At 41.5% G+C, this 12307-nt stretch overlaps 2 protein-coding genes across 3 annotated transcripts; both read left to right on the top strand.

The window, feature by feature from the left end:
• Positions 1–1234: 1234 nt before the first annotated feature.
• Positions 1235–5599, top strand: rnf167 (ring finger protein 167). 2 transcript variants are annotated; one of them, XM_049742125.1, is made up of 11 exons: positions 1235–1396; positions 1573–1649; positions 2026–2148; positions 2254–2331; positions 2474–2611; positions 2687–2774; positions 2862–2952; positions 3081–3186; positions 3318–3411; positions 3495–3575; positions 3835–5599. In XM_049742125.1, exons 3-11 carry the CDS (start codon positions 2047–2049, stop codon positions 4254–4256), a joined length of 1200 nt encoding a protein of 399 aa, XP_049598082.1. In that variant the 5' UTR covers positions 1235–1396; positions 1573–1649; positions 2026–2046; the 3' UTR covers positions 4257–5599. The 2 variants fall into 2 exon arrangements, with proteins under 2 accessions (XP_049598082.1, XP_049598083.1); XM_049742126.2 differs by having other exon boundaries at positions 1247–1400.
• A 276-nt stretch (positions 5600–5875) lies between these two features.
• On the top strand, positions 5876–12229 carry srrt (serrate RNA effector molecule homolog (Arabidopsis)). Its single transcript, XM_049741670.2, has 20 exons — positions 5876–6028; positions 6433–6551; positions 6710–6838; positions 6908–7051; positions 7192–7380; positions 8658–8827; positions 8918–9099; positions 9210–9317; positions 9398–9536; positions 9626–9774; positions 9883–9944; positions 10069–10147; positions 10267–10458; positions 10554–10721; positions 10799–10952; positions 11047–11240; positions 11383–11539; positions 11674–11763; positions 11834–11930; positions 12014–12229. Exons 2-20 carry the CDS (start codon positions 6433–6435, stop codon positions 12087–12089), a joined length of 2598 nt encoding a protein of 865 aa, XP_049597627.1. The 5' UTR covers positions 5876–6028; the 3' UTR covers positions 12090–12229.
• Positions 12230–12307: the final 78 nt, after the last annotated feature.

Raw genomic sequence — 12307 nt, 5'->3', positions numbered from 1 at the left:
TTGTCTCCAAAGGCCAGTGATCCTTTGTACCAAGGAAAATAATTGTGATCACCAATAGCTTTTTTTCATTTTGGAATGGCAAGATTTTCTGAGAAAAAAAAGATTCCTGAAAATACCCAGCAATTATTTTTTCCGCAGAAATGATAATCAAATTTTAAAATCAGGGAGGGGGGAACATTTTGGCGTCTTGGTAATGTTTGTCTCATGACATCTTTTAGTCACGTTGGCTTGCTATCTTGTTTCTTTAAATTAGATTAAGAAAAGTATGTTCTCAAGGGATCCTTATCTTTTCCTGAAATGGTCAGTTTGCTGCTTCTTATTACTGTTGTTCCTCCCCTTGGACCAAAATCTGAGCAAACCCTGCCTAATCCTCATTTCCGAGCAACAGAAAGTAGGAATCACAATGTCTTGCTGTCGTGTGGTGATTTGGACCCTCTTGCTTGTCTTACTGCTGAATGGTATGTGCTGGTATCCTCCTATTTGTTTGCTTTTGTCACCATACATTTGGATTTTGTTTCCAATATTGTTCTTCTATGTGATTTCAGTTGTAGTTAATGAGGCCGCTTCCTTTCCATGGTCATGCCCCACCTTGAAAGGCATTTGTAGAAAAGTTTGTCTACCAACAGAGCTATTCTTTGGACCTCTAGGTTGCGGGAAAGGCTTCCTGTGAGTGATGCACTGCAAGATCACAAAAACTGTAGCGTTGTATTTATTTATGAATGATAAAATGTTATTTGTCTTTCTAATTTGTAGATGCTGCGTGTCTCATTTTCTATGAGTTGAGCCATGCAGTCCATGAAGAGAACATCAAGACATTCCTGTGTGGAACATGACTCTTATTTACTCATCTGCAACAATGTGATCTTCAAGATACATTATGATCTTAATATTAAATGTGGTGGCATTTTGTGATTTTTTTTTTGTTGACATGGAGTAAAATTGATCATCACCGCTTGATTGAATTGTGTTCTTTTGGATTACCTGAATTTTTTTTTACAAAAAATGACCTTTGCCCTGTGCATTCATTCATTGATATGCATTCATTGATATAAAACAAGATGATACAATATAAGTGCAGATGATTCCCTCCACCTTGTTCCAGCAGCTCTTTTGATATATGTTTCAAAATGTGAGGGAAAGTGATTCAGATAATGGAGGAATTTCAAATTTTACAAACTCGTGTCGTTGTCTTGCGATACCGCATATATCCGCTAGTCGCGCTGTGGTGCACGATGCTGGTGTGAGTCAGTTATGCTAACACAAAGAAGAGGCCAGGCAGAAGCCAGCCCGCAATAACAAACAAACCTGTGAACGCAACTTCAGACAACTGAGCAATTTTGTCGCCTTTACAGATAAACCAACAAATCATCCAACTGTATTTTCCCTCAACTGTTATGTGCGTAAGTTCTGTTTCTTAGACACAGGCCACTCTGTCGTGAAGAGGATTTAAGCGTTGTCGAACATTTACCAAAACAAGTCGCTCATCAGCTAGTGCTAATCCTTCTTTGCTATCGTTTTCCGTACACGGACAAGACCTCGTTTTGATTGCTAAATAAAACTAATTTTACACAGTGACATGTGAGGAGGGAGAAAAAAGAGGAAACCTGGGACCCATTTTCAAGGCGCCGCGTCATTAACAAGTTATCGTGGTAAGTCGCTGACTAGCTACAATGCTAAGTACTTATCCTGTTTCGGTGAACATTGACATGAATTGTGCAAATGTTTGATCGATTTTGTTAACCTGGCGAGTTCAATATTGAAACGATTACATTTGGATTTATGAATAGTTGTGCACTTCCTGTTGGCGGTCACACGCGATTATTACGTCAAGTGATTACAAGCGTGCGTCACAGTATGTGACAATAATGTATAGGTAAAAATATTTAATATAATGTACAAGTAATTTAAATACAAGCTGACAACCATACTCCGGGATGATATTAAGACTGATCGATTCTTATTATTTTTTGCTTGAATTTACTTATTCTCTAAAACGAGTTCCCCCTCTCATTTCCATGATTATAGTGCAACTGTACCCATCCGAGGATGCCTCAGCAAGGTGGGTGGTGGATGGGGGTGCATATAACACTCCTTTCCATCACTTTCTGTTGCATAGCGCCCTTGCCCACACATGCATATATCTATGCTGTAAGTAATGCTGTTCTGCATCTGGACACACACCGTTACTTATGTATGATCCATGAAAAGTATCTGGATGTAATCTTGTGTGTGTATTTTTTTATGTTTTGGCAGCATTATAGAAATATGACCATGCTGTTTGAGGATCTACCTGCTTTGTTTGGATCGACACTTCCTAAGGAAGGAATCATGGTGAAGAAATTTGGGGAACATTGATGTGTCATGAGAGATGATCAAGTGTCTTGCATGAAATATTCCACTGCTCTGAAATTATTCATTGACTACAATAATGTTTAGGAAACAACGCTTTAATATGTTTGTCTTGATCTCACAGGGAGTCTTAGTGGAGTCCCGGCCTCTCAACGGCTGTGCCACAATTGACCCTCCTCCTCCGTTGCCGCCGTTTTATGATGCCAACGTCACTAAATTCATAGCTCTCATCAGACGCTATGATTGTAATTTTGATCGGAAGGTCAGTAATGGTTCAAGTCTTATCTGCATCTTTGTGTGACCGAGTTGAATTAATTAGAGGGGACACTTTTTAAAGGTCCTGCATGCGCAGCAAGCTGGCTACAGTGCTGCTATCGTTCACAACATATACTCTGATTCTCTGCTCAATATGAACTACAGCAATGGTAAGTAGTGTAACGGATAATCAAGTTAAGGAATTTTATCATTTCTCAGTCTGTCTTTCTTCTTTTTTTTTTTTTTGGTGCTTTTAGGTACTATCGCAGAGGAGATTGATATCCCCTCAGTGTTTACCAGCTACTATGCCTCACAAGTTCTCAAGAATTTCATCATTCCAGAGCAAGGGTACGGATTGCAAAATTAAAAACTTTAGCAAGGGTCACATTTGAAATGCACAGTATTGCTTGCAACGTTTCTTTTGAGGTCTCAAAGCAGTGTTTGGTTTTTAATTTCTTATTATGATGAATTTGCAGAGCCTATGTGATTCTCAAGCCAGAGTTTGCGTTCCCGCTCTCATACTACCTTATTCCCTTCACTGGAGTGATTGTCATGATCATCCTGGTGATGTTAATTATCTTGGTGAGTTTAGTGGCTATTTTCTCACTCCTGCATATTTGAAGTTAATAAACCTGACACACACGTTTTGTCTGAACACAAATGTGCAATTTCTGCAGGAATTTTCGCAGCACCTGTAAAATGTTGTTTTTCAGGTTATACGCTGTGCACAGCATCGAAAAAGGCTGAGGAAAAACCGCTTGTCCAAAGAACAACTGAAGCGGATTCCTACTCACAAATTCACTAAAGGTAAAAAAAAAAAAAAAAAAAGTGTAAATATGTTGTGTTTTTAAAAAAATATATATTTAATACGTTTTTACTTCTTATTTCAGGGGATGATTATGATGTGTGTGCCATCTGCTTAGACGAGTATGAAGAAGGAGACAAACTACGGGTTTTACCTTGTTCACATGGTAATTTTATTATATGAACCACATTGTGTATAGAGTGATTTTATAGACTGGATGTACAGTGATTTAGTTATTGACACATGCCTAAATTTACTTGGATAGATTTGCATATTATGTATGTTTAATCCCTATTTTAGGTTAATTAAATGCGGGGTCAAGAGAATTATGGGTTGGGAATTTTAGTTGTTGACATTCGGGAAAGGATGTAATGTGCCATCATGTCATTCTGTAAGGCTTTCTTAAACTAAATATTTCTCTTCAGCCTATCACTGTAAGTGCGTGGACCCGTGGTTGACCCAGACCAAGAAGACGTGCCCCGTGTGCAAACAACGAGTCACCCGCAACAACCCCGAGCACTCCGAGTCCGAATCTGAGGAGGACACCGGAGGTCAGGGCGGAGAAGAAGGAACGGAGGGTGAAGCCGACTCGGAGCGCACCCCTCTGCTTCGTGCATCCAACCAGGCCTCCCCTTCTGGGAGTCCGGGGGTGTATTCCGCCACCACGATGACCACCGCTCAGTGCATCGCCTCGCCGGTTGACGACGACTGCCCCGTCCTGGGTTACGAAGGTTATTATTCTCCCCAGGAGGACACAGACTCAGAAAGCAATGACACAGAAGATGAGCGGCACCACGTTGACGATGACACCGCTCAGCTGATTGGTAGGGGCACAATGCACATCTAATGGCTGGAACGTCGATCTGAATTCATACAAAAAGGGCCTTTCTGTCACAACCTTTGCGCTTCTTGTTGTTTAGCTCACAACTAAAAAGTTATGGCAGTACTTATTTTTTCCTGTTTTCTATCATTTGATCTAACAGGGCAATAATCACAGATTGCTGAGCTCATATACACCTAGTGCAAGCACTGACACCCGCTCTTGTCTGAATCTCAATTTCTTTTTGCGTTAGTCCGTGTCTTATTTTCTTGCTCACACTAAATATATGCACTAGATATAGTTAGGCTGTTCTGCAACGTTTATATCGTTCATGATCAAAACCACAAGTTTAAATATAATCATTCTGTGCAGTGTGCCTATGTTCCAACTTATTTTTTTTTTGGACCATTGTCAAGTACAGTACATTGTTTTATGTCAACTTTTGTTGCACACTCGCACAGAAGAGAAAAAGCCAAACTGCTCACTTGCAAAGAAAACCGTGACCGCCCTTGTGAGTCATGAGGGACAATACTGTAATGGTAACACGTATGACAACATTTTTCCTTGGGTGTGTCCCACTTCTTACTATTTTTGTAATTACAGTGTGCTTGAACGGTCTAAATGAAGAAGTATTCTAAGTCAGTGGAATTAGCATAGAACAGAGACACATTGCCTTAATTTGGCCTACATGTACGTGTCTTTTATGTTTAGAAACTAAAAGCTCACACTCCTAGGTTTTGTATTTTCTTTGTACAGCAAAATTTTTCTTTTAAATGAAGTAGAGGTCCTTCGCTTCCGTAAGTGTGAGTAATGGATAGTGTTAGTCAAACTTAATTTACACACAAAAGCTGTTTAGTGTCATGTTCCCCTGTCAAATTTCAAACTTAAAATTAAAAGCAATTTTTTAAAACACTTTAAAACTGGTTCGGTTCTCTGTGTAAATACACATTTTCTGCTGGAATATATTTAAAAGGGGCAGGTCTATTTAATTTGTTTTTGATGGTTGATTTTGTGGATTTGTACATTATTAGTTTGTCCCCCTATCCTAAAACACAAAATTTAGAATTTTAAATGACTGACATGTTTAAATACTGGTTTGATCATTTAACACTCAAAGAGTGACATTCTTGTTTGCTCCCAAGGCTGTAATCTGTAATATATGCACTTTCCTTTTAATACATAAATTTAACAGATGTATTCATATACCACACTTACTGTCTTTTACAATGTGTACTTGTCAGACTTCAATACATTTAAAATGTAAAGTACAATGATTGATGAAAATATTATGATGCTGAGGATGTTAGTGAATGGGACGCACCAATTTACTGACTGATTAATGGAAGATTAAATTAAAAATCTATACAATTTCTAGTGTGATTATTGCCGGTTTTTAATAGAACCATATGGTTGCAACTACCAATTAACAACCATGAAAAAAAGGTTTTCCTTTTGAATTTAGAATTTTTATTGCAGTTCATCGGTAACCATAATTCTTTTGAATCCTCGTTTTTCAGGGCATTGCATCAATGTTTGCGCCGTTAATTGCGACACCAATTGCTCTTAATATTTTATGACAAATTATTTCAGTCAAAATATGGAGCGGCTGCTCGGTACTTGAAAATATGTCCATGCATAATACGAAACGGCAGTTTACACTCCAGACGACAGGTGGCGATAATGTACTTCTTACTAAGAAAAAATATTATTTTTAATTAGAGAAAAGAACACTACCGGGGACTTGAAGACACCGAGGACAAACAAGCGTGCCAAATAGTAGTAACAATACGCTTTAAGAGGTATACATTTTCATTTTCATCAACTCTTTTACACATGGCTCCAATAATGCTGGACTCTAAATGAAATATGTTTTCCCCAATTTCTTTGCCGGCTAAACTAACCTTAGAGCGCATGCTTGCTATCAGCCTCGGTAACGTAATTAAAGCAGCTGTGTTCTTCGTTTTCGACCAGTTTTAAGCTACTAATTTGTTATTTTACTCGTGGTACAACTTTGTTTTAAATAACTTAAAATTCTGACAGGAAATGCACTTTTTGCTAACGACAAAAGGCTGTGTTAGCATAGCATGCTAATTTAGCTGCGCCTACTGCGACGTCTGACTCAATGATGGTTTTGTCCTTGTGTCTCAACGCTCACGTCGTTTAATCATTAATTTGTCTACTTTTTGGGTTTCTCATAATGAAGATGGGAGACAGTGACGACGAGTACGATCGCAGAAGGAGGGACAAATTCAGACGGGAAAGAAGTGACTACGATCGTTCCAGAGAGAGGGAAGACAGACATAGAGATGAGTGGAATGACAGGTAAATCAAATATGTTTAGACTCACGCAACATAGTTAGTGATATGGCTGACATAAACTAATTTATATTCATTCTCACATTCACGATATTGAGTTATCAAATTATTTCTTAATATTTTCAATGTGTCATTCATCCTTTTGATTGGCTTCCATTTGCCAGAGAGTGGGACAGGGGCAGGGAACGGAGAAGCCGCGGAGATTATCGGGATTACGACAGAGGTCGCAGGGAGAGATTCACCCCTCCCAGACACGACATGAGTCCCCAGCAGAAACGCATGAGGAGAGACTGGTAAATTCCATTCCTCATAAGTAATTTGCATGTCATTTTCTTCATTACTTAAGTATTCTAACCTGACAGGGATGACCACGGTGGAGATCCCTACCGTGGCGGCTACGACATGGGCTACGGAGGAGGGGGGCCTAGTTATGGTCCACCACAGCAGTGGGCACACCCAGACATGCACCTCATGCAGCCTCATCACGGTATTCCAATTCAAGCTAGGTGAGAGACTTGAATGGTACTGAAGGAACTTTTCACAGCTATAGATTTACTTCAAAGCAGCAATAAAAATAATACTCGAGACATATTATTGATGTTCTGCCCATTAAGACACTTACAAGGATTCTCTTGTCGTTGCTCAGACTTGGGAATGTCCATGAGATGGATTTTGGTCCACCCCCACCAATCATGAAGAGTTTTAAGGAGTTCCTGGTTTCACTGGATGATTCTGTAGATGAGACCGAAGCGGTCAAGCGCTACAACGAATACAAGCTTGACTACCGCCGGCAACAGATGCAGGACTTCTTTTTGGCTCATAAAGATGAAGAGTGGTACGGTCTGAATTCTTTTGTCTTCCAGTTCCCGAATTGTCTTGATAGTTGTAATTAATATCTTGCATTGGTAGAATCGCCATTAAGTCTGCTAATCGTGAGCACCATTCATAGATTTGATTTTTATAGAGTAGTGTGTTGGCCTGGTCTTGTTGTGGGTGCTTTACTGTAAAGTTAATGTTGATGATGCATGAAGAATTTACATTACCGTTGCATAGCCTAGCGCTTTGTAATTTAATAGCGTATTTCTTTGTTTGGCGTTGCACCCACAGTGTAGGAACAGTCCCACAATTTAACTTTTGACTTGTTTGAAAATCAACCCAAATTGCACAATTGGTTGCAGTTGATGCTCGAAATAGTAAATGTTGGAAAACAGTCGATCAAACATGACAAATTTCTTTCCATTATCACCGGTTAAGCATCCCATTCCAAACAAGCTTGTTCACAAAACTTGGGTTGATTTTCAAATTTTCCAAGTTTTTTCCCAGTTTTCCTGATAATGCTGATTATACATGTTCCACAGGCTTCATGTAAATTTGTTGTGTTTTGACCATAACCATTTTCTTCCCCTCGTCCCCACTGCCATGGCGTGGTCTTTCTCAAGAAAAAGTGGAAGTCTGCAAGAATTCGACTTAGACAGCAAGGGCATGCACTGCGCACAATGCAGTTGCTCTTAGACACACAGTACCAGGGCTTTTAGACAGACAGGGCAACTAGTCTCCCGTGCTAGGAGTTTTCTTGTTTTCGGCTTTTTCCTCCACCATTTTCTTTTTCTATTTGGATCAAATTGAATCCTTAAACTCGATACGTGTATACAGAAACACCAAATGTGGTGAAGTGGAGCCCATTCTTACAGAGGAGACCTCTCTGTATTTATTTTGTTAATAACGTGGCAGAGCACAAGGTAACTGTAGTTCACTCAATGAACATTTCAGTGTGTGAATGTTTTTATTTGTTTTCATTTTGTGCTGTAATTTTCTTCTGTTGTGGTGAGTTGATCTCCAACTTTTTTACTTAGTTTATCAATAAGCCATGATGATCACTCTCAACATGTAAGACTTTAAACAAGGATTGTGTTAATCCATCTTGTATATTCTAGCTACTGATTTTAATTTTGCATTTTCCAAATTTCCCGCAAATGATTACCAATGATGATTTGCCATTGTACCATTGGGACTTGAGTGTAACTTTGTGCTTTCTAATTTCTGCATCCCATACATCCCACCCTCGCCATTCCCTTCCCTGCTGTTTCGTGGACCCCAAAACTCTGGACACAGGTTCAGATCCAAGTACCACCCAGACGAAGCCAGTCGACTTAGGTCGGAGGCATTGAGAGCCCTGAACAGCCGCCTGAATGTCTTCATGTTTCTGATGGAGAACGGTTGGTTTGATAACCTCTCGTTGGACATCGAACAGACGCCAGCGATCATCAAGGTCCTGGATGCGGGTGAGGATTCTGTCAAACGCCCCCAGTGTCTTTGCAGGATGACAAATCCGTGTTGGGACTTTAACAATTGCCCCTGTTGCCTGCTTGCAGCTGTGATAAAGATGGAAGGAGGGACAGACCACGATCTCCGCATCTTGGAATTGCCTGCTGAAGAGGAGGAAGAAAGGGAGAAATCGGCATCTGGTGGAACCGAACCTCCCAAGGGCAACCATCACAGGAACATTGACGGTGACGGCAAACCTTCAGTGGCAAAAGACAAGAAGAATGAGAAAGTAGGTTTGATTTTCGGTTGCTGCCATTTGGATCTAAATGTGGCGAAATTAATTATTGAAATGTTGTATTTCAAAATGGGCCTAATGTTGACTGTCAAACTGTCTCAAAGGATGAGAGCAGCTCGGTCTCCACTGAGAAGATGGCTACAGCGGCCGATGATGTCAAAGAGGAGGGACAGAAAGAAGCCATCAAAGAAGCAATACCTGAACCCAAGAAGGTTTGTGTCACCTTCCCCATTAAACAGAACAGACCCACATGCCCTCCTCACGTCCTCTGTCACTCTTTGATTTTCCCCAGCCGAGGAGAAAACGCAAGCGCAGCGGAGACAGCGACGACGAAGCCAGCGCTTCTGAAAGCGACTCTGACTCTGAATCTGATTCAAACTCGGTTTGCTCTGAAAAGAAAGAGGTGGAAGACAAGGAGGAGGAAGGCGGAGGTGCAAAATCCCATCGTGAGAAGCATTTTAAGATCTATACCACACGCACTCTTACCCAACAATCTGTGTTCTCTCGTCTAACGGTTTAGAGGAGCAACCGAAACAGAATGCTGTAGAGGAGAAGAAAGTGGAGAAAAAAGTTAAAGATGACACTCCTAGACCACGACCTCTCCACAAGACTTGCTCGCTCTTCATGAGGAGCATCGCCCCCACCATTTCCAAGGCAGAGATAGTCGCTGTGAGTTGATCAAATGAGGCTAAGCTGCACTCATGACTCTTCATTGACTCCTCATTTCCTTTCAGCAAACTCTTCTAACCTTTTTTTTTTTTTTAAATCCACCTGTAGCTGTGTCGCCGCTACCCTGGCTTCCTGCGCGTCTGCCTGGCTGACCCTCATCCAGAACGGAGGTTAGTTTATACTTTAGCGCTCTCGTGACGTGTTTACCAGTTTGATTGTTTGCTATCCAATTGTGGCTCCGAGCATAAAGCAAAAAAATATATTCATTTCAAACTCAGCTAATTGCTTTTGCAGGTTTTACAGACGCTGCTGGGTGACTTTTGACCGCAGTGTTAACATTAAAGAGGTCTGCTGGAATCTTCAGAACATCCGTGTAAGTAAATCGAACGCTATCCGCAATTCCAATCGCTGTATCGTCAGGCTGCAGCGAACCAGGTCTGAGACGGAGACCCATATTGGCATATTAAGGATCTCCACTGTCTCCTTTGACAGCCACGCGACTGTGAGTTGGCCCCGAGCGTGAACAGGGACCTTGCACGGAGGGTGCGCAACGTGAACGGCATCACTCAGCACAAGCAGGTGGTTCGCAACGACATCAAAATGGCCGCCAAACTCATTCACTCCCTGGACGAGAAAGGCGAACTGTGGTGCAATCCGCCACAAGAAGAAAGCCAAAGCACAGAAGTAATTACTGTTGTTTTTTTTTTTTTACGACGCACACATTTGTCGAGATCCCAGATTGCCTTAGTAATTCCTTGAAATTGTCATTGTCAATTCAGAAGACTCAAAATCCCATCTTGAAGAACATCACTGATTACCTAATAGAGGAGGTGAGCGCTGAAGAGGAGGAGCTGCTGGGCTCCTCTGGCGGGATGGAGCAAGACGAGAATGTCAAGGAGGGCCACTCGACGGAGATGACTGTGGAGAAAGATGAGAAACTTGCCAAGGTTTGCTTGGAACACTAAAGGCTTGTCATTTTATTTTAAATGTAGTTGATTCCATGTAACATTCTTTCTTTGCTCAGGTTCTGGATCGTTTGATTTTGTATCTGCGCATTGTGCATTCCATTGATTACTACAATGCCTGTGAATACCCGAGTGAGGACGAGATGCCGAACCGCTGCGGCATGATCCACGTTCGCGGGCCCGTCCCTCCCAACCGCATATCGCATGGAGAAGGTCAGCCAGTGCTCTTGTGTCGCATCATATTTATAGTGCTCTTTTATTTAGCATTTAACCACATAAATCGCAATCTTCCCCATGTCTCAACTAGTGCAACAATGGCAAAAGGTGTTGGAGGAGAAGCTGAGCACTTTGTATAGCATGAAAGAAACCCTATCTGAGGAAGAGGCGCTAAAGATGGGCCGCAAAGATCCCGTTGAGGAGATGGAGAAGTTTATTTCTGCCAACACGCAGGAGCTTGGAAAGGACAAGTGGCTCTGTCCGCTTAGCGGCAAGAAGTTTAAGGTAACGTTTTGTGTTCTGCTCGCAAGTGTCTTCTCTGGATGAACATGGATGTTGGCTGCATTAAAAAAAAAAAAAACATACCTACCCAGTTGCCGAGTTACCACATTCAGTGCATACAATAATTCCAGTTCTCGTTCATCAGGGTCCAGAGTTTGTGAGAAAACATATCCTGAACAAACATGGGGACAAAATTGAAGAGGTGAAAAAAGAGGTAGCATTTTTCAACAATTTCCTGATGGATGCCAAGAGGCCGTCTCTGCCGGAGATGAAACTTCCTCCTCTTCCAGCTCCGGGCCAAGGTGGGCTGTCGGCGGTTGACTGATCACTTCCGATTCCAATATTGCTCATAAAGGGGGACTGAATGAAAGGATCATCTGACAATCTTCCAACATTATGAGATCTTTTATTTTTCCTCATTGTCATTTTACTACAGGATTGCTTTCTCCATTGCCGTTTTCTCCTCAAGGTCCCCAGGGTCCAATGGGCTTTGCGCAGCCTCGTCCCCCACTCATGGGTTACGGTGGTATGTTCCTGAATGGCGTGACTAATAGTTATTTGTGGATATTGATGCCTAATTCCATCCTTAATTGCAGGCGCACCCCCTTACCCCCCCAACCATTTTGGAGGGGGGCGGGGCAACTACGACAATTTCCGGGGACAAGGCGGGTATCTCGGGAAACCACGCAACAGGTAACATCGACACACTGTCATGTCTTTGATCCCATGGATTCTTCATTTTGGGTCTTTTTTTTGCCCTTGCCTATTGTTTTCAGAATGTCACGGGGCGATCCTCGAAACATCATTGAATATCGGGACCTGGATGCACCAGATGATATGGACTTCTTTTAGAAGGTTTCCTTGGTCCTTGTTAGTGCTCATTTCTTGCCCACACATACTGTAGCGTTTTAGTTAATGTTTCATCTTAATGATTGGGCAAGTATAAAGAACCTCTGATGTACACTTGTTACTCAATAAAGCTCATCTCCTAACATTTGTCTGCATTCAAGGACTCAAGCTGGGCGCAACAAAGATCAACACTGAATCATTAGCTCTTTGAGTGAGTCAAA

This window comes from Syngnathus scovelli, chromosome 15 (genome assembly GCF_024217435.2).
Source record: "Syngnathus scovelli strain Florida chromosome 15, RoL_Ssco_1.2, whole genome shotgun sequence".
NCBI lineage: Eukaryota > Metazoa > Chordata > Actinopteri > Syngnathiformes > Syngnathidae > Syngnathus > Syngnathus scovelli.
Note: the sequence above shows the minus strand (reverse complement) of the source record. Positions and strands in the feature narration are given on the sequence as shown.